Source organism: Leuciscus leuciscus (assembly GCF_965113295.1).
Source record: "Leuciscus leuciscus genome assembly, chromosome: 6".
Classification (NCBI taxonomy): Eukaryota; Metazoa; Chordata; class Actinopteri; order Cypriniformes; family Leuciscidae; genus Leuciscus; species Leuciscus leuciscus.
Window position 1 is genome coordinate 14,513,577 of NC_138730.1, and position 23,089 is coordinate 14,536,665.

The 23,089-nt window shown below is 42.4% G+C and overlaps 1 protein-coding gene across 5 annotated transcripts in view; it reads right to left on the reverse strand.

The window, feature by feature from the left end:
- Positions 1-469: 469 nt before the first annotated feature.
- The window catches only part of fgf12a (fibroblast growth factor 12a), a 105,559-nt gene continuing 82,939 nt past the window's right edge, over positions 470-23,089 (reverse strand). For all 5 annotated transcript variants that reach the window (XM_082174110.1, XM_082174108.1, XM_082174107.1 and 2 more), the window contains 2 exons: positions 3,906-4,104; positions 470-2,036 (listed from right to left, as the gene is read on the reverse strand). In XM_082174110.1, coding sequence (XP_082030236.1) covers positions 1,921-2,036; positions 3,906-4,104 — 315 coding nt within the window. In that variant the 3' untranslated portion in view covers positions 470-1,920. The remainder of the gene's footprint in view (positions 2,037-3,905; positions 4,105-23,089) is intronic.

The window sequence follows — 23,089 nt, forward strand, 5'->3', positions numbered from 1 at the left end:
TTCCAAGTCTACACATTCAAACCTCTTATAATTTCAAAATAAAATAAAAAGCCTGTACATTATTTAATTTGACAGGCACATTTTGAAGTTAATCATGTCAATTTTACTGACCATAAAATGTCAGTAAAATACTGAATACTGTATAAAAATGAAATAAAAAATAATTTATTACAAAATAAAAATAAAAGTACTGTATAAAAATAAAATGACCATTTTACTGACATTTCATGTCCATTTTACTGTTTGAAGAATAATTTCAGGCAAATTTTGTACCCTGTTTGTGGGAAGTGCCAATCAGAATTTAAATGTTTAAACCATTTATTATAGCTTTATCATAACATTATTATACCTGTGTAAATGCATTTATTCTGCCTCTGTGCTACATTAAATGCACTTACTGTAATGTACTTACTTGAGTAAAGTTGCTCAAGAGAATCATTGGAAAATAAGCTATGCAGTGACACAGGGGTGAAAGCTTTAAATATCATACTTTTATTCTTAAACAATCCTAATTTCATTCTGCTTTATAATATCAATGCATATTTTATACATCTCATTATTCATAATGCATATATGATAGTGTTTCATTTAGGTGAAAACATCTGCAAACATGAAAAATAAAGAGTTCTGTTTGTACACAGCGAAAGGACACACTCTCATTACAGTGTTTTCTTGTCTGGAAACTCATTTGATCTGGACAATCTTTGCATTGGGTGTCTGTTTTTTACACTCTTTGTCACATACATGTTATTCATTTGACAATTTCTCACTTAACTATAAACACACTTTTCTGAGGACTCATGCGTTTAAGTCTGCATTTTGTTGCTGCATACTTGGGCACAGCTCTCATGCCATTTATACTGGAAGACTTATGAATGCCAGGCTCCTCCTATAGTCCACAATCCACCCACCCTGTCCAGACCGACTTCCAAACCCGTAAAGGGGCAATAAACTGGCCTTCTTTGTGCTTTTTTTTTACTGGACAGGGCTGGTGTCAGGGTCACACTTCTAAGACTAGAGCTTCCTGAGTTGCTTGTCATACTTTGAGCTAAATATAATACTTAAGTTTGCTTGGGTGCAAGGAAATTTGAGAATAATTCACAGGAAATCGCCTACTTTCCATCTAAAGCTTAGCTGTCCATCGTAATAAAGAGCGTCGCACTCCAGCTGAAACCAAGTCGCAGTTTAGAGATGGTGAGCAGTGCCACGCACACACAAACATACACACATACAGTGTACCTGTGCTGGACGTATGTGCGCCAAGGCGGGCAAGATTTTTGAAGAAAGTGTTGCATGGATATACCAAAATGAATAGGCAACGAAACGATCCAAGACCACCCTCAAAAGCTTCTGAAGTAACTGAGCATACATTCTACATTCACCCTCCTGACATTCCAGCAATCTGGAGTCACAAAGTGCATTCGCCACTTGGGTAATAATAATAATTAAAAAAAATTATAATAAAAAAAGGGAAAAATAAATAAATAAAAGAAAGCAGAAAACCTTGCTCAAATCTGTATAATATCCACAAACAGAATCAATAGCAATGAGCATAGAGCAAAGAGAGAAAAGTTCTCATTTTTCTTGATGAAAGTAAAGCATGAAGAGCATTCACATGAAAATGAACACATGAGAACGTTTTAAAGCTCATTTCTCTCAGCATAAACCCCAAACAAAGAATATTACTATTGTTTTGAACCAAATGACTGCCCATTGAACTTTTTTTTTTTGCATAAAATGTGAGTTCAACTCCTGTTTGGAATATTAATTTTTTCTCCCCCCCCCCCCCCCCCTCTGTGTTCTTCTAGAAGTTTTCTCAGGCAAGAGTTCAGTTTGTCATCTTGTTGTAGATCCCCGTGGTTGGAGGCGAGGGAGAGGGCGAGGGGAAGGGGCTGCTCTGCCTCCTGTGTTTAAGCCCTGCTATGTGGAGTCCTGGTTGACCGCTTTACCTCCGTTCATCGTTGGGGTTCCTGAGCTTTTCCTGGAGCGTTGCTTCTCTTCAATCTCATGCAGTGAAGGCTCTCTATACATGCAAACTGCAATATACAAACACATCAAGAGATTAATACCCATTACTTTTGACATAATTACTCATTATGAGTAATGAGACAGTCTATAGTCTGACATACTTTTTAGCTTTGCATTGTACATTTTTTATTTTTATTTAAAAAATGCATGAATATTAAAGGTTAAAGTGAAAATGAAATCAAATCTGAACATATTTGCTTGCTTTATATATGATGTTGGTATTGCTGTGTGCGATTCATCAGTGCATGTAATTCCAAAGAAAAAATGGTTTGTCTTGTTGCGTAACTTTTTTGCATAATAATTTTTCTTTCTGGCATTTTTCTAGCCCTCTTAGTTTTTTGCCCCTTGTCTCAAACCATCTGGCTCCATTCTGGTATGTAACACCCACTTTTCACCCGTACTTACTGCCAAAGTGTCAAAAACTGAAGCATCACTACTATTATTATTATTATTATACTAAAGGTTCATCTATATAGACATCGCTATATAGATAAACTTGGAACTCCATTTTCCAACTTTCCTAGCTAAAAAATACTATACCAAACTGTATTTAAAATGCATTTATTTCATACTAAGTATAGTACAAAAAAACATTAACATATTTACTTGACATTACGCTTTATACTAATATAAATATTATAATTAAACTTTATTTGGAGTATTTCTTTATAGCACAATGCACATCTCTTAATTACTAGGCCTTAATGTGTTTTAATATCACTATTAGTAGTTTGATCTCTGTATACTATCAGTCTTTAAATGCAAGATATTTAAAGTGTACCTAAAGTATACTTTCAATAGTTCCATTTTAGCATAATCAAATATACTTAAGTATAGCTTTAGTTGAACCTCAGCACTATTTCCGGACAACTAAAGTTATTTAATTATTTAATTTGCAAAATTAGTTGTTCCTATAGCAGACTTTAAGTACATCAATTTAGTATACCAAAAGTACAATTGCATGGTATTTATATTAAGTAGGCTACATAAATATGTACACTTAGCATGAAATAAATGTATTTTAAATATATTTTGGTATATTTATTTTTCATTAGGGATTACTTTCAATGAGAAACCTCAGGCATCAATAAAGACACAGAAAAAAAATAAAGATGTGAGAGGAACAGACCCAAAAATGATAATTTAGATTTACATTTATTCATTTAGCAGATGCTTTTATCCAAAGTGACTTACAGTTGAGGAATACAACAAGCAATTCTTCTTAAGAAGGCTATAAACACGAGAAGTGCCAGTAAAACAAAGTTTCAGTCATTGTTCAAGATTGAACAAGTTAGTCAACATCTTAATCCGCTATAAGACTCAAAACACAACATATTCATCAGCTTTAATTTTGAAATGCCATTGGCTTTCGTGTGTCTCGTGACATACAATTTGTCTGGTTTTTACTCTGTTCCTCACATAAAGATATAGTATGGCTTCAGAAGACTTGGAATGCAACATGAGTTGTTTGTAAATTATATACTGTCCGTTTTTTGCAGTACATACCTGTACTTTTATCTGCCTGTTACATGTTTTATATTGATATATTATTAGTGGTTAGGTTTGCGTGGTTAGATGCACAAAAAAATCTATACAAATATAAATATATATGAAAATAATTTCTACTTTTACAAATGCATGCAAAGAATTAAATGCATCTTGATCTGACGTATGAGGCAAGCATATGAAACCAATGGAGTTCCAAGTTCGTCAATATAGCAAAGTACCCTTAGTCCCTCTCTATACAATCTACACAGGGTATATAATAAATCTTATCACATTATTTTTCATTTGGTCACGTTTTAATATTTCTTTTGGTACTGAATTACATGACAGGGTTCTTGAATGCTGGAAACACACTTTTGCAAAAACCCTACCTTCAATGGGTCTTGGTACAAAGTGTGAGGAGGGCTTAGTTTTCTTTACTCGATTCCCTTTCATGACCTGACCCTCCTTGGTGAGGCCCAGGAACCAGGCTCGACCCGACTCCTGTTGACGGTACATGGTGGACGAGTAGATAACGTAGTAGTTCTCAAACACAGACTCCTTGAATTTACACTCAGGTGTGAACATCTCCTGCGGATGAAAACAACAACAATACGTGAATTAACTCGTCCCTTTAGAGGAGAAAAAGGGGTCAGACAGTCCTGTTGGGGAGTCCCCAGGGAGGCTGCAGGTGTTGTAATGTAGCTTGAAGGACTATGAAAGTGTGTGTGTTTATTTCAAGTGTGTGTGTTCAGAATATGTGAAGGTTAGAGAGGCAGCAGGAGTTAGCATCTCTTATCTGGGTCAGGTGACATGCAGCAGACGCTACCTTGCTAGGGATGCTACAGAGGTCAATGTGGCTTGGCGGACTCAAGCCAAAACTGATGAACTTAAAACCTTAACAGATCGTCCCTGCTCCTGTCCACAAGAGAACTGTACGTTTCAATGCAGTTTGACCTAAAGAGTCCTAATATTGTACATTTAATATTCAACAATATTATTGATCTGCCTGCACTGACACCATTGTATGAGAACTGAACTGAGCTGGACGATGACATCACTGTTTTCTCCAGAGCGGCTATAAAATATAAACTAAATTAATAACTTTTTAAAACAAAAATGAACCATCAAGCTGGACTGTGACGCTATTTTCTTCTGGAAACAAACTTTGTTGCATTATTTTTAAGCTGCTTTGAAACAATTTGTATTGTAAAAAGTGCTATATAAATAAAGGTGACTTGACTTGACTTTTTCTGATTTTAAAGGAGAACTCTGTAACTCTAGCGAACTCTAGTCACTTCTTCGCTGATTTTCCCTTTTGTTGTCGCATGTTTTCCCCACGAGCTCCCCCTACAGCTGTGGGGGGGCGTATATTTCACAACACAGTCGTAAAAAACTCACTTGCGGCGGCCTCCTCCCCCTCTCTACCTCTGCTCATGTGCGTTTGTTTTGATCGGAGCAAGCCAACTGTATCGCGTGGAGCTATGTCTACCGAGGTGAGTAATCTGGTAATACATCATACATGCGTGTGTGTTTATGTCGAATTGCCGTAAAGCAATTTATGTTTCGCGCTCGTTCTCGTTCTAGTTCTCGCTTCTCACGAGACTTCCAATTTCACTTTGCCGGGACGGCAGTGCGCAAGTTGCAAGGTTGGTTTTCCGCCTGGGAACGCTGGGGGGAGCGGGGAAAGTCACCAATATCACCAGAACAGGTTGTTTAACCATCCAAATGATTTCTAGACAGTTTTATTAAGTTAAAAAAGTTACCAAGTTCTCCTTTAAATAGCATTTTAGTACATTTTTCTAGTGCCACAGTTTTTATTTATACATAAACAATAATACAATTATTTCAGCATGCCACACCACTTTAAATGAACATCAGGATCAGAACAGTATTTGAAAAATAAAATAAAACAAAAGGAAAATAAAAGAATGGGAAAAGAACAGTGTTTATTCAGCTGGCACACCGTAACAGAGAGGCAATTAGACTGGAGATCAAAATACAATCCTTTAATTCAAACTCCAACAGATCCACTGAGAGAGGAATGAGTTTTTGGGTAAACAAGGCATGACAGTTCTTTCTTACACATTAGTATGCTAAAGAACTCTTCAGCAGCCAAGGGTTCAACGGTGGCTGGTTAGCGCGGCCCTTTTAGCCTCTGCTGTTAGATGATGTAACTGTACCATCTGGTTCCAAAGAATATCTTTCTCAATTGACAGCCATTCTAAAGTAGTATTCTGCTTATATTTGTGCAAGAAACATTTAAACGGCAAATAATTCATTATTTTATAGTAGATGTGTTTAACAGTGGTTAAGAATCTGAAGGGATTTTACAATCATGTAAAAAAAAAAAAAAAAAAAAAAAATTACAATCATGATTCCCTGTCTGCTGCATTTGGCTCAATAGCTCTAGTTTCCCGTACAACGATGCTGCTTAACCACTTAATGATGCATTATAGAAATTAACTAGAGAGTCACGACTGTTTCCTGAGAACTTGGTAAAATGGTTCCCCCTACGTAGTCATATGCCGGCATGATGTACCCGCGATCTTCAAGCCGAAGGAACTGGATAAAATATTCTGAATGATATCACTTCACAATCTGACTTGTGATGCAGCCTGGAATCATAATCACATCATGTTTGTTCATTTGGTCAGAGGAGAACTAGCCCCACGATTGAGCCTAGATTTTCCCAAGTTTTTTTTTTTTTTTTGGGGTTTGGTTTCCTTGCCACTTTGCCTTATTTGGCTAAGTTCAGTAATATTATTGATTTGACTGCACTGACACTAATGGATGAGAACTGAGTCTGAGCTGGATGACGACATCACCGTTTTACCCAGAGCTGCTTTATAGATGAATTGAACTCATTTTTAATAATGTACTTTACACAGTTATTGAACTGAACTGAATCAACAATGAACTGACTTCAGCTGAATAATGACACTATTGTCTTGAGCTGCATTACAGCAGAATTGAATTCTGTTTACATCATTGATCATGCATTTCCTGTTTATTTCTACCAGAAAGACTCGGGAGATAAAATGATGTAACGAAGCATACATTTATTGACAGCTCAGCAAGCGTTATTATAAAGTTCTTTGGCGTAGGCCCCGTCCATAGTTCGTAATCCGAGGGTAGCGGAATCTGCATCTCCTGCCTGAAGACGAAGGCAGGGGCGCAGCCGACCCCCAAAAGTAGGTGGATTGTGAAACCACCGGGACGGGGCCAGCCTTCCCCCCAAAATTGGTAGACGAAAGTATACACACCAGTTATGAATCCTGAGGTTCCTGAAAGATAGAAAAAGAGTTACCATAATCTGTATGATAAACGTTAGATTAATTCTCATGAGCCTATGTTTAATTGAGTTAAAATTGTAATTTTAATTAATTAATTAATTTGATTATTTTAATTAATAAATTTTTTAATTTTTTTATTTTTTTTAAATAGGCCGCGCAGTTATAGTCACGTAGGCCAAACGTAAACAGGCCTTGATAGACCATACAGACAATGCAACATTGGGTTATACATATTCGGGCCTCGATAGACCATACAGATATAGCCACGTTAGGCCAGGCATAGACAGGCCTCGATAGACCGCACAGATATAGCCACGTTAGGCCAAACATACCAGGCCTCGATAGACCACACAGACAATGCAACATTGGGCTATACATATTCGGGCCTCGATAGACCACACAGATATAGCCACGTTAGGCCAGACATAGACAGGCCTCGTTAGACCACACAGACATTTTTTTTTTTTTTTACGCAAGGCTGTTACCACCAGTAACACCACCACCAGTAATTGCATGGAATTTACCTGATTTGTTACTGGAGAGCTTGCTGAGCTTCAAGAATGGTTTTTGAATCAGGTCTGATGTATGATTCAAATGCTGAGGAAGACCATCTGCCCATTCCTCGTTCAGCTGCTGTAGTAGCTGCCCCAATTCTGAATGAATGGCCGGTATAGAGAGAGGGGGATAGACTGCAGCTTTTGATAACAGTGGTTAAGTGAGTTCTAAAACAAGCCTTGGAAAGGGGTGCTCCGTTAGGTAATATAAATAGCGGTGCGTATTTAGAAGTTCTAGGCCGGATTTTAAGAAATTTAACCATAGCTGTGAAGGGACAGAAATTATTATTGATTTTTGAGAATGTTAAGGTAACGCCAGAACCTTGAGCATCAGTTTTGGAGTGCTTAAGAAAGAGTGTGAAGAATTTAGGTCCAAAGCGTAGATCTGAAAAGGAAATGCCATGGGCAGGATCGAATTTATTAGTTTCTGAAGTAAATTCCCCTCGACGCATAAACCCGTAGAAGGCAGATAAAAACACTGCCTCTAGAAGAATATTATGGTACGCAGAGAGAAGGCCATTGCAGACAGAAAAAATTAATCTTTGCAATAAAGGCAGGGTAATAGGTAGACGTTTGTCTGTAATTTTGCTGGAAGATTTAGTTAACCCCTTAAGTAGTAATCGAACGGATGATTCAGAAAAAAGGCTTTGAAAATTAGGATTATAATATTTAGCGTAGAATTGAATGCCGGCAAGGAGTCTGCGAATAGAAGAAATTTTAAGATTGCGATTTTCAAAATTAAAGACGAGAAAGGAGCAAACGGTCGAAATTAGGATAGGAAAAACTGAAATTTGGAAGGAGAAACAAAACATTAGAAATGCGGACCATGCAGACGTATAGGCTTTAAGTGTAGAGGGAGCGACGCCTTTAGAAATGTAATGTCTAGCTGACGTAAGCAGGTCGTTTAATTTAGTATTATGTTTGCTAACGGAGGGCAGGTTGAAGGATCCGGGTTGGCTGAGGGGCACAGCTGTCTGAAAGTCTGAAATCGAAATCGAGAGAGCGCATCAGCAATAACATTGCAGTGACCGGGTATGTGCAGGGAACGAGTACTGCGTAAGTATCTTACGCTAGGGGAAAATCCCTTTTCCGCGAGATATTGAAGCCAAAAAATTATCCTTAATTTTGTATTATTGTAAAACGCGTTGCGGCAGCATACAGACATAGGCAAGACGGCTCGTGTGCCTATTGGCTGTTCTGCGGCAACTGCAGCAGCCTATCGAGTGAGGCCTAGCGTGACGTCAGACCCAATGAGGGTGCTTCGCGCCCACTGCATCACGTCCCGCTGAAACGGGCGTGGCTTAGGCCTATAAATCCAGCTCGCAGGCAGCTGATATCTGGTTTTTCATCGCCGAAGCTAACCAGAGCGTGTGCATGCACGGCAAGATACGCAGTACTCGTTCCCTCTTCTAGAGAGAACCGAGGTTACGTTAGTAACCGAGTACGTTCTCTTACGAGAGGTCTCTCGTACTGCGTAAGTATCTTACGCTAGGGGACCCAATGTAAAACGCCGTGCGTGCTGGGATCTGACACCAAAGACCCAAGGGCGAAAGCCCGGGGTTCATATAGTGCATAATCACCAGGGGAACTCACAGGGAGTCCGGGAAGAGGAAGGGGCGGAGCCGCGCTCTTCCACATATAGCAGCGTCCCTCAGACGCAAATTACATCATACAGACAGGGCGGAGTACGGCCTGAACTGATGGAAAATTGTGGGTCTTATTCATTTGCCCATAAGCATTTTGCAGACACAGTATTCTGAACCGATAGCATCAGAACAGACAGTACTGGTATATTTAGACCGACAACAGCCTGGCCTGTAAGGCGGGATCCTCTAGGTTCTAAAACCTTATAAATTTAGACGGGGAGGCCCAGCCTGCCGCCATACATATATCTTGCAAGGCAATCCCACTTGACCAGGCCCACGATGAAGCCATGCTTCTCGTGGAGTGCACTCTGACACCCAACGGGCACTGCATACCCTTGGAAGTGTATGCCAGCGCAATGGCGTCAACTATCCATCTGGATAGGCTCTGTTTCGACGCGGCTAGTCCCTTGGAACGTCCGCTGAACGAAACGAAGAGCTGCTCCGTCTGTCTGAAGACAGATGAGCGAGACACATACCGTAAATCCTCTAATATTGGCCTGTATTCCATTAGCGGCCGGGTCTCTAACATTGGCCGGTCTCGCTGTCGGCGGAGGTAAATAAAGGCCGGTCTCTAATAGTGGCCGGGGCTATTATTAGAACCAACGTTTTTCTGGGCAGGCCACAACATTATGCTTGTGATAGTAACATGCAAATACCACAGGGGGGCAATGTTTGCTAATGACTCCAAGCCATAGCTACGGTAGCCTGGTCATGTCAATCACTTCGCTCTTGACTCGCACGTGAGACTTCAGTCACCGGTAGGCTAATGTTGTTTACCATGGCAGCTGCGGAGCCAAAAAATAAATTTTTTAACCCCCTGGGATCGACAATCGCGCTGGCGCTATAGGCTCGCTTTTTTTCTTAAGTGCAAAAGAGATTCAAAATACTCTGTTGACTTTGATCGGAGAGCGCGCGCTATTCAAACGCAAATAATCTGAGGCGATCCACGCAAACCTGTGAACGCCCACAATCAGCTGGATAACACACATCTATCTAAGTAATAATAATCCTGGAAAATGTACCTCAGAAGTGCTTGGAAGTATTATTTCGAGGAACGGATCCAGCTGAGAAATAGGTCAGTTCTATATTTGCTTTGTTCTAATCGCAATAGTGTCTGTAAGTTACACGCAAAAATACTTTTAAAAATATGAATCGCATTTCTGTGTGTGTGTGAATGAATGAATGAATGAATGAATGCACAGATGCGCGCTGTTGTGGAGCTACTAGCAGCTACAGCTGGAACAAATACTGTTTTAAAATGAATCATTGCTTTTCACAAAAAAATATCGTTTATATTATATTTATTTGTTGTTAATGTTCTGTATGCATACCATAATGTTATATGGTAACTGTACGTTTTCAATAAATTAACCTAGTATTTTATAGGTTCAAATAGACACAAAATCTCGTTTTTATTCATTCTACTGGTAGTCCGTTTTGCTCAAATAGAAATAAAGGCCTGTCTCTAATTCTGGCCTCCTTCCAATAAAGGCCTGGGCCGCGATGCGCTTGAGTAAAATAAAGGCCCGGGCCTATATTAGAGGATTTACGGTAAGCTCTTAATGCCCTGACTGGACAAAGGAAGCTCGCGTCTCCTTCCTCGTCAGAGACCGGTAGGGCTGACAGGGAAATGACCTGCGCCCTAAACGGTGTGTTGAGGGATTTTGGAACATAACCGTGCTTAGGTTTGAGTATAACTCTTGAGTCATTAGGCCCAAACTCCATGCACGTCGCGCTTACTGAGAGCGCGTGTAAGTCCCCTATGCGCTTCACTGAAGCGAGAGCCAGAAGAAACACTGTCTTGAAAGACAGGTGTTTAAGATCAATCGTCTGTTAAGGCTCGAATGGGTCACATTTCATGGCCTCCAGTACCGTAGAAAGGTCCCATACGGGGACTGAGGGAGGTCTGGGAGGATTCAGTCTCTTAGCTCCTCTAAGGAAGCGGATGACTAAATCGTTCCTTCCTATTGACTGGCCGAGCGTTGTTTTTGAGAACGCTGCTATGGCCGCCACATAAACTTTGAGCGTGGAAGGGGACCTGCCCTTGTCCAACAGCTCTTGTAGGAAGGAGAGAACCTCCGTCACCCCACAGTCTGGGGGCGACACGCCACGAGCTGTGCACCAGCTGGAGAACACTGACCATTTCGAGGAATAGAGACGTCGCGTAGACGGAGCTCTAGCCTGCGTGATCGTGTTTAACACTCCGCTTGGGAGGTCAGCGGGTACCCGTTGATGGCCCAAACATGAAGGGACCACAGCTCTGGGCGCGGATGCCAAATCGAGCCCTTGGCCTAAGAGAGGAGGTCCCTCCTCACTGGCACTGGCCATGGGGCAGTGCTCGCTAGCTGCATCAGAACTGGGAACCAGGGTTGGTTTTTCCAGAACGGCGCTACGAGTAGCACTGAGCATCCTTCTTCCCTGATCCGTTCTATCACCTGAGGCAGGAGAGAGACGGGAGGAAAGGCATAGAGCGGGCGGCGGGGCCATACATGAGCCAGCGCGTCCCTGCTCTTGGAGAAAAATTCCAGACAGTGAGCGTTTTCTTGAGACGCGAACCGGTCTACTTCCGCTCTGCCGAATTTCTTCCACAGCAGCTGGACTGTCTGTGGGTGTAGAGACCACTCGCCTGTCGGAACATTGTTCCTGGACAGTCTGTCCGGTCCTACGTTTAGGAGCCCTGGCACATGCGCTGCTCTCAGCGAGAGCAGGTTGCGCTGAGCCCACACCAGGAGGCGTTCTGTCAGCCTGTGCAGGTTTCGGGACCTGAGGCTGCCCTGGCTATTTATGTAGTACACCACTGACATGTTGTCCGAGCGGACCAGGACGTGGTGTCCTCGTATTTGGGGACAAAAACGCGTCAGCGCGTTGTCTACTGCCAGCATTTCGAGGAAGTTTATGTGTAGAAGCTTCTCCCGTTCTGACCATTGGCCGAAGAACGGTCTGCCCTCGAGCAGCGCTCCCCATCCCGAGGTGGATGCGTCCATAGACACTACCTTCACACTCGAGGAAGTCCCCAGGCTTACACCTGATTGGTACCAGTCGTTTGCTTTCCAAGGTTTCAGAGCTGCGATGCATTTCTGATTGACCTTGAGACGAAGCAGACCGGAAGCCCACGCTCGGCGCGGCACTCGTGCTTTCAGCCTGAACTGTAGCGGGCGCATGCGAAGCAAGCCCAGCTGAAGTACTGATGATGCTGAGGCCATGAGACCTAGCATCCTCTGAAATTTCTTGAGCGGGACAGATGCGCCGCAGCGGAAAGAGCTCGCTGCGCGCTGAATGTCTAGTACGCGCTGTGGTGACAGTCGCGCTATCATAGACAGCGAGTCCAGTTCTGTGCCCAGAAAAGATATTATCTGTCTGGGGGACAGATAACTCTTCGCCCAATTGACTCTGAGACCCAGATTCTCGAGGTGATCGAGTAAAATGGTCCTGTGCTCTATGAGCACCGAGTGAGATTGAGCTAGAATCAGTCAATCGTCCAAGTAGTTCAATACTCGCATGCCCTGTAGCCTGAGGGGTGCGAGCGCTGCGTCCATGCACATCGTAAATGTACGGGGTGCTAGGGACAAGCCGAACGGTAGGACTGTGTACTGATATGCCTGGCCCTCGAAGGCGAATCTCAAATATCGCCTGTGACGTGACACTATCTGTATTTGAAAATACGCGTCTTTCAGATCTATTGACACAAACCAATCTCCTCGGCGAATCTGCGCGAGGATTTTTCTGGTCGTGAGCATTCTGAACTGTCGCTTTGCAAGCACTCTGTTCAGTTGCCTTAGATCTAGTATGGGTCTGAGACCCCCGTCTTTTTTCGGTACCAGGAAGTATCTGCTGTATAGCCCTCCTTCGCTCTGAGCTTGAGATAACGGCTCTATGGCCCCTTTGCTCAATAGTTTCAAAATTTCGGCTCGAAGTAGGTGTGCTACTTCTGTTTTTACCGTGGTCTCGACGCGCGTCGCATAGCGGCGAGGGCGTCGGCGAAACTGTAGCGAATAGCCTCTTTTTATAATGTCTAGCACCCACTTCGAAACCCCGGGTAGCCTCGCCCATGCATCTGCATGAATGGCTAGGGGTTGAATGCGAAGCGCGCTCTGGTCGCTCAGCGACAGAGGGGCTTCGGTGTGCTGTAACACAAGCGTCGCGCTTATGACATTCGAGGCAGAGGGCGCGCTGATAACAGCGGGCAGGTTTGGTTAACCGAGAGGGGAGGGCTGGGCGAGTCCCGTAGGACTTGTCATGTCTACGTGTGGATGTGGGCGCGGGATAGCGGGCACATTTACCACACCGAGAGCATTGTCCGCCTGAGCAGAGCGAATGCACGTTGGTTTCGTTTTCACAGAAACCTCGAGACATGCAGGACGTAGTGATTGTGGGCACTGGGCACATCTGCTACGTTTAATGCGCAATCGAACTGGGTCGATTTTATGTGCGCGAGCCCTGTGTGACGGGCTGTGCTTGTGTGTAGGAATGGGCACTGGGCAGTGGGCATTTGGTCTACACTCATAACACCATCGGCCGTGGCCGGGACACCAGAAAATACACTCTTTGTGGGATTTATCTGGGTAGCCGTGAAAACGCCATTTGTGTGCAGGCAAGCGGGCATTTCTTGGAACTGAACGAGCGATGAGTTTTGGTGGAAGTCCGGCCGCAGCGGGACTTGGACACCGTCATTTCCCTAGGCGTGCTAGGACGACTTCGGGGCCTCGGGCTTTACCGCAATCCTGGGCCGCGGCCCACACGGGGCGGGGCGGCGGCCAGATGAGCGAGAGCGTGGTCTCGCGCTTAGGGCCTGTCGGCGCTGCGAAGTGGAGGCGGTGGGCGGAGGCTGAGGCTGTGAGCTCTGAGCAGACGGTTTTGCACGGCCTGCTGCAGAACTGGAGCGCTTCGGCAGGAAGTGCTTCATAGCCTGTGACGCTTTCTGTACCTCGGCGAATCTTTCCGCGAAATCTTTTTTTTTTGTGATTGTTTTTTTATTTGAAATAATAACATTACAAATGTTGGATGACAGCATGAATACCAATAAAAATATATAAAAAAAATTAAATAAAAATAAAAACACAAAGGACACAAGGAGGGGTAACTTAAAGGGAACATACAAATAAACCCCGGCAGCCAATTACAGCACAGAATAATGCATCATCAATTTAAAACAATTCTTTTAGAGCTTGGGCTGTACTACTCCAATAAGTGACCGTTTGTATTCTAGCCCCATTAATCCTTGCAGTGCTGCGTTCTAAACAAGCAATATAATGAAAAGACAGCAGCCAGAATCTTCTAAGATCCATGTCAGGAGTGAACCATTGCTGTATAATTGTTTTTTTAGCAGCAGTGAAACCAGACATTAGCAATCTTCTCTGAACTAACGTAAAGTTGTATGAAGAATCATCATTTAACAACATAAGACAAGGATCGAGGTCAAACTGCAACTTTGTGATATGTTTTAGTACTTGAACTACATGTTTCCAAAAATTAGATATAATTGAACAGTCACAAAACATATGCAAAAAAGTACCTTTAGAGTTATTGTTACACAGACTGCAATTAGGATGTAATGAGAGTTTCATCAAGTATCGCTTGTATGGGGTACAATACATTTTGTGTACAGTTTTGAAATGAATAAGAATGTGCGAGGGGTTTTTGGAGGTAAGACAGAGATTTGACCAAACTGTATTCCAGTCAGGACTATAGCCCAACCATGAGAGTTCTCTCTCCCACACAGCTAATACCTTCAGGGTCTTATATGAACATTCAAGTAGTTGTTTATAAATCAAGGAGACTGTGCCCTGAGTTTTCCCAGTATTTTTGAACCACTTTAACAATGGCTGATCATCTAAGCTAGAATTCCAAGGTACCCCGTATGCTTTCATTGCAGACCGCAACTTCAAGTACATAAAAAAGGAGGTACCTGGCAAAGAATAATCTGCTTGAATATCTTGGAATGCGCGCAATCCACTGCCATTGAATATATCACCAAATGTGAACACACCTTTTAAGGACCAGGAAGGGTAAATGAAAGGTTGATTACCAGATAATAGGCGGGCATTGTTCCAGAGAGGAGACTGACGTGTGATTTTTTTAACATGACCTGTAATCTTTTCTGCATTGAACCAAGCTTTTAAAGTAACTGAAATAATATTTCCGAACTTCTGATGTAAACTTCTTGAGCCTACACCAGTGAAAGGCAGATCTTGAAGTCTATGGGGAAGAACACAGTCAGACTCAATGCTTCTCCAGGGTACTTTGGAGTGAGTGTCCACCCAGACACGCATGGCCCTAATTTGGAAAGCAAAGTAGTAAAGCATTAAATTAGGAAGTGCAAGACCGCCATGCAGTTTTGCACGCTGTAATACTGAAAGGCTGACTCTAGGACGCTTACCACCCCAGACGAATTTAGAGATTAATGAATTCATTTCTTTGAAACATTTTGGGGGAGGAAAACAAGGGAGCATGAAAAATAAAAAGTTAACTCTGGGTAAAATGTTCATTTTAACCGTGCTAATTCTAGCTTGCATTGACATTTTTACGTTGTCCCACCTCTGTATGTCCTGCTTAATTTTCTGACTGATTTCAGAGAAATTTGTCTGAGCAATCCTAGACAAAGAATCAGCAATTTTAATACCAAGATAGGTGCATGAATTAGCAAAGACAAGGCCACTAGGTAGAGATGCTGCTTTAGTAATGCTATTAAGTGCCATTAAGGATGACTTATCCCAATTTATTTTATAACCAGACATAGTGCTAAAGGAGTCGAACAAATGCAAAACTTCTGGTAGAGAGGTATTTAAGTCTGAAAGATAAAGCATAATGTCATCGTCATATAATGAGATGTGGTGATGTGAGTTGTTAATAGTTATAGGAGTTACTGTTTGGCTTTGTCTAAGAGCTTGTGCGAGAGGTTCTAGTGAGAGTCCAAATAATTCCGCGAAATCTTTGACGGAAGTTCCGAAGAGGCCAGCGGGAGAAAGCGGAGCGTCGAGGAACGCGGCGCGCTCAGACTCAGACATCTCAGAGAGCGTTAGCCATAGGTGTCTCTCAGTCACAGTGAGAGAGGCCATGCTCCGTCCTATGGCCTGTGCAGCAGACTTAGTAGCGCGGAGAGCGAGGTCCGTAGCACTTCTCAAGTCTGGCACGCAAATTGCATCTGGTCCTTTCTCGTCCAGCTTTCGCAGGGAGATCGGCCTGGAAAATTTGCAGTGTGGCCATAGTATGCAGCGCTGACGCAGCCTGCCCAGCGGCGAAGAAAGCGCGACCGAGCAGGGTTGACGTCATGCGGCAAGCTTTTGAAGGCAGAGCCAGCTTAGCGCGCCGTCCAGCGGAGGGCGGGCATAGGTGGGCTGCTATCGCTTCTTTGACCGGCGGCAGCGAATGGTAACCTCTGTTTTCACCATCGTCAACAGCGGAGAATGCTAGCGAAACAGAAGAGCGCATTCTAGCTGAGAAGGGGGCGTTCCAAGACTTAGCGACTTCTTCGTGTAACTCAGGAAGAAAGGGCGCTGGTCTGGACGCAGGCGAAGTGCGCTCCCCAGGAAGAAAATATCCATCCAGCCGGTTGTGAGCAGGCTGTTCAGGCGTAGACCACTCGAGGCCGAGGCTCGCCGCGGCCTGTGCGAGTGGGCGCATCAGCTCTGACTCGATGCTAGCTCTTTTGCCTGACGATGCGCGGACAGAGGGCGCGAGATCCACAGAGCTCGCCCAATCCTCACTGCCCGATGCCAGGAGAGAGCAGGAATCATCCTCCCCCAACGCGGTTTTTTCATCAGCGTCGTCGACGGAAGCGGCGGCAGACGGCGGCCGCTGTCCGTCAGGAAGAGACACTGACGAAGCCGGTGAAGCTGACGGGCGAACCGGCGAGCTTTGACGGGTGGGGGAAGGTTCCGGGACCCGCTGAGCACGGCGCTTTTTACGGCGCGGCACTACAGCGGGCGGAGGTGCAGTCTCAGTGAAATATGCCAGGCGAGTCCTCAGAGTCGCCATAGGCAATAGCTCGCAGTGATGGCAGCCGCCGTCAGCGAGCGCGAGAGCTGCATGATCCTCACCCAGGCAGGAAACGCAGATAACGAGGCGGTCCCCGTCGCTGAGTGTGGCTCTGCACGAGCCGCAGGAAGGCATCTTTAAAAAGACGCAAGCTCTTTTAGACAGTGTGTGTCGCGGCGGCGAACACACACACAGCAGAGAGTGTTAAGGATATAGGCACCGGATAGCGCAGCAGGAAGGCGATTGAAGGCGGCGAGGCCAGCAACTTCAGTGAAGTTGTCCCGCTGCAAGTGCTTCCTCAGACGGCGCGGCTTCTCTCCGGATCCAGCGATGCGTGTGCTTCGCTGAAGAGATGAAAAATCAGTTATCAGCTGCCTGCGAGCTGGATTTATAGGCCTAAGCCATGCCCGTTTTCTCCCTCGATAGGCTGCTGCAGTTGCCGCAGAACAGCCAATAGGCACACGAGCCGTCTTGCCTATGTCTGTATGCTGCCGCAACGCGTTTTACAATAATACAAAATTAAGGATATTTTTTGGCTTCAATATCTCGCGGAAAAGGTATTTTCCCCTAGCGTAAGATACTTACGCAGTACGAGAGACCTCTCGTAAGAGAACAACAGATTGCCAAATTAACCGTCTCAGAAAAGGCATGATCAAATGGCAAGATGATCTACCTTTATTAATGATGGCGACTGTGGCTTCGTTGTCGCAGAGCATCATGATACGTTTACGTGACCACTCTGGGCCCCAGATGACACTGGCGACGGCTATAGGATATATCTCGTAAAGCGCGGATGAAAGTTGGAGCGATGTCAAATGTTGGAGCGATTCGAAATCATCGTTGTAGAAAAAAGAAATGCCGTTCCAATCGTTAAGCAATGTTTTCCAGAATTTAATGTCAGATGAACAGCCTTCGTCTAGTTGAATCTGATCGCTTAGTTTTTCCACGGAATGGGCCAGAGTTAACAACCGTGAGATGAAAGCCCTGCCTTGAGGAATGATTCTCATGGCGAAATTTAGGTGACCGAGTAGCGAAAGCAAATCGCGTTTTGATATGGAATGTAGGGAGGGAAACATTTCCAAGAAAGACCTGAAGTAGGGGAAGCAAAAGGGCCAATGACGTAACCTTTATTTAGCTCTTTCTCTAGCTGATTAGAAACCACATCTGGTTCAGTAATAGCTGATTGCAGATTTTTAGCTATGAAAGAGGTGGTGAGATTGGAAAGGATGCCCACCCGAAACCCTTGAGACAGACCGGTGATAAGATAATCGACAAAAGTCGGATCGGGGTGAGAGGAGAGGTAGCTAGAAACATTAATGGGAGTAGAAGGGTGGCTTTTCAGAATTTTCTCCGAATTGGGGCTTTTCCTCGGATTGGAGGTTTATACCGGCGTGGACAGACCGATTTCGGGTGCGGATCCTTGCAGAAAGTGATCAGCACCTTGGACAGCGTGCGACTCTTGGCTGGCGAAAGCTTTGGGGCAGAAAGACGCCGAGTGTCCGTGAGCGCTACAAATGTTACAAGCCAGCGTTTTTGCGCCACCGAAATGACGAACGAGCAGTTCAGTGTCAGTCACAGACCAATCGAGTCTGAAGTTAAAAAGCGAAGTGAAGGAAGCAGATTTAGCGGAGAATGATTTATGGTATTCGTAGAATAATGTACCCCCGTAACGTTGATTGAAGTCTGCCATCATGGCTAAATACAAATACAACTCTTCCCTTCGATCTGGGAAAACCTGACACAGAATGTCTCTGAATATGCTGAAAGCGATGACGAATTCTGCGAATGTAAGATTCCGTTGTAACCTCGGATCGGAAGTTTTAAGCAGGACTGCCACGTCACCACAGTCAACCTCCTTCCTGTCAGCAGCAGGCGAGGGAAGCAGAAGTGAAGCAAGGTTTATATCCTTACCTTGGATAAAGTTTGCTCTGATGTGAGGAGATACCGTAGCAGCGGCTGGAGAAACAAAACGCCTACCGAATAGCTGGGCAGGGGCTGCTGTTGTAAGGTTAAAGGATGAAGTTTCAGTTGGAGCGGAAACATCCTGAACTGGTGTCTGAGCCGGTTGGTGAAAAGTTGGCGGGGCTGAAGAAGTCGAAGCGAAGCTCAGGGGATCGCTTAATCCGCTGGCAGGAGGACAAAATTGAGGAGTTAGCAGCTGAAGTGTTCGAATTTTGACATCCTCGATTCCAGACTTTTGACGGTTTGGGAGAGGCTTTGAACCGCTTTGAGGATTTGAGTGTTAACTCCGTCAGGCTCGGTAATGGATGAACAGGTGCCCGAGCGTGCAGCGTGGTTCTTTTAGCTGGATGTGGTGAAGATGACTTCGCTGTTCTCTTTCTGCCGGCTTGTTTTGAGTGGCCAGACGCTGAAGGAGTCGCGAAATTAGAGACGGACTCAGGTGGATTACCCAGAGTATTTTGGGCGAGAAGAAGAAGATCCTCTCTGGACAGACCTTGGCTAATGGGAATGCCGGCTGATTCCAGAGTACTGTACATGTCCTCCGTAGACCACGTTGCCCATAGCGAGTCACGGCATTGGAGGCTGCTGCGCCGTGTTGGAAGAGGAGAGGGAGGAACAAACTCGTCATCGGAGTCTGAGTAGACGCAGACGATTGGGGTATCGTTGGACATGGTGGTTTAGCAGTGAACGCGAACAATTGTTGTCGCGTCGGCATCTGCGAACTCAAGCAAGCGTAAGTACCGATCTTTTATACGAAAAGTATAAAGACGTGATTGGATAGTAATGAAGGTAATAAGTGACGGAGTAATTGAGTCTTCCTGACAGAACTTAAGCTAAAGCTTTCATTTCTGTAAAGCTATAAACAATCTGTATCAAATGAGGCCATCATGGACCAATAAGGCAAAAAAGTAGATATCTTAAGGCAGAATAAAGCAGCGTCATTTAAATTTACTGAGAATGGGAAAAAAATACCCTGAATAAATGAACTGCGAACACTGCAGAGGACAGACATTTGAATAACCAAAAAAAAAAAAAAAAAAAAAATCCTTGTTGAGTTTGCAGAATGAGTCTAATACTGTAGCTTGATAAATGTGCAACTATTAATGGTGGTGTGCATGTGTAAAATAAAAAAGCCCCTGTGAGGAAGGAAAAAAGACGTTAAGGAAGATGGATTTGTGTGACTCTGGATTAGCTCTGCTGCTTAATCTATGAATTCTTTATTCTTGAGTTCTATCTGACAGGTCATTACTATTCAAAGGATAAGGGCGGCAGGGCAACGTCTAGACAGCCGCCTCATTCACATTGGACGCCTGGAAAGGACACAGTTCCATCTCAGTGAGTGAAGAAAAGTAGAGGACAGCATTATACATCCACATAGCAAGATGTATGAGTGGTATTCATCCAAAATCCAGGATACAGAAGAAAAAGTCCAATCTGAACAGTACTTCTAAAAGAAGTAAAAAAAAAAAAAAAAAAAGGGTTTAGATTAGGGTTTAACTATTAACTAATTATTCTATGACTTTTCAATAAACTCAATAAACTCATAATTACTGCTTATTAATAGTTAGTAAGGTGGTAGTTGTTCAATTTAGGCACTGGGAAGGATTAAGGGATGTAAAATATGGTCATGCAGAATATCCGGTAACACTTTATAATAACTGCATGCTATGAATAATTAGTTAAGCATTAGTAAATAGTTAATTAATCATTTATAAATAATTAATAGACATACTTTATTAATGATCAGTTAATCATTTCTAAATTATGTATTACATTATTTACAAACCAGTTATTTAGGAGTTGTCAGTGGTTCATAAGATCATTTAGAAATTTTAAGTAAATGATTAATAAACTATTTAAATGTACATTTATACATATTATTTAGACATATAGTAATAGTTACCAATGTGTTAATAAATGCTTTATTAACATGTATTCCTGCTGTAATTCACGATTTATTCAGGTAGTTTTAAAACATTTAGTAGTTGTCAGTAACTATTTTTGTGAGGTCATCTAAAGTGAGGACTATTTATGCTTCGTAAAGCTTTTACAAAGGAGTTTTAAAGGCTCAGTTATCTTCTAAACAGAAAAAGGAAACAAACACAACAAAGTGATGCAGAACAAATATTCATTTCAGGATGCAAATATATATATATACATATGTATTAAAAAATATATTAAACTGTACAACTGGTAACTTGATATAAAATGAAAAATAAACATCTTTTATGTCATAGAATTTTTTCTTCTTCCTGAAAACATAAATAACTGTGCAGTAAAAGGAAACTAAGCCTCTGCAATCTGATATCAAAATACATTTCTGTAACGTGTAAACATTGCTGAATAAAAATGTACCAGGGCCAACACTGGATTACATGCGTGTCAAAATACAACAAATATATATATATATATTTTTTATTATAAAACAATAATAATATAATAAAATATTTCACAGTATTAAAACTACATCAGTACTAACTTTCAAACATTAGAGAACAGCAGTGCAGATCGTGGATGAGTTTCTGTTCTGTATCACAGTGTCTTGTGTTTCCTTTTTCTGTTTAGAAGATAACTGAGCCTTTAAATCTCCTTTATAAAAGCTTTAGGAGGCATAAATAGTCCTCACTTTAGATGAGCTCACAAAAACAGTTAACTGACAACTACTAAATGTTTTATAACTACCTGAATTAATCATGACTTACAGTAGGAATACATGTTAATAAAGTATTTATTAACACACTGCTATTACTATATGTCTAAATAATAAGATTTAGGCTATACATGTACATTTAAATAGTTTATTAATCATTTACTTGAACTTTCTAAATGATATTATGAACCACTGACAACTCCTAAATAACTGGTTTGTAAATAATGTAATACTTAATTTAGAAATGCTAAATTGATCATTACTAAAGTATTAAAATACAATTATTAAACACATTATAGATATGCAAGTATAAAGCATGTATAGCTGTATTTATAAACTGCTTATTAATGTCTATTAATGCTTTATAAACGAATGAACTATTTACTAATGCTTAACTAATGATTCATAGCGGGCAGTTATTATAAAGTTTTACCAAGGGTGGACCAGCTTAGAACAGCTTCAACAGGTTTTGTTGTAAAAGGCAAACTTTCATTTATTGCTTTATATGTATCTGAAGTGTGGAGTGGCCAGTTTAATTAATCTAAAACTTTACATGTTGATTTTTTATGAAATCTGCATGTTTCTTTTATTATCTTTCTTGTTCATCTGCACATATTGCAATCAATCATCCAGCTAATACCATTAATGTTTTTACCAGGGGACTAAATATTCAATAGTTAATTTCGTAACAACACATCCAAGTACATCGCTTATACTGGTTTCAAAGTGTTGTTTTACACCAACCATGACCATGTTCCTGAAAAACCAGGCAAAACATACTATGAAAATTTCATCAGATTGCACCACACCATGTCTTATTGTTGATGGATTTTATGGGACCCAGTTTACTTAGTGATCTGATGCATTCAATGCTTACAGCAACCAACACTTACAACCATTGTGTCAATCAAATCTCTTCTGCTAATGCAGCCTGATATTTAGGCTTCTATACAGAGTGTGTGGCAGTATCTGTGTATGTATGTGTGTGTGTCTGTACATAATGTAAATGATGTCCCATTAAAACTAAAATCCTCATTCTTCTGTTGCCTCATTGTCTTCTGAGTGCTGTACTGCAGTAAAATGGCAGAAGAAAATCCAGTAATTCCTTGGGCTACTGGGCGGAAACAATTAGAACAGCTGAGGTGCAAAACTGATACGTGAATATACAACATGAACAGGCATTGTGCCGAACTACCTCGTTGCTTTATCTATGTGTACACATGGTGAACAGCACTGGTAACAGAGTTAGAGAAGATTGGTGGGTGTTTTACAGTGTGCAAGTGGTAAATTCTTGTATGAATGAGATCTCAGTTTTTGGCTTTGGGTGTTGGGTGTTCGCACATATTAATTAAAGATACACGCATTTAAAGTACAGAGGGAATTGTGGTTACTGCTGTGTTGTAAAGTAGGTCACAGTGAAAGCGTGATAAATAATGGAAGAGGACTCCTTACTATAGCTAGACCCAAACTCCCACACAAGCTAGCGTTTAACAC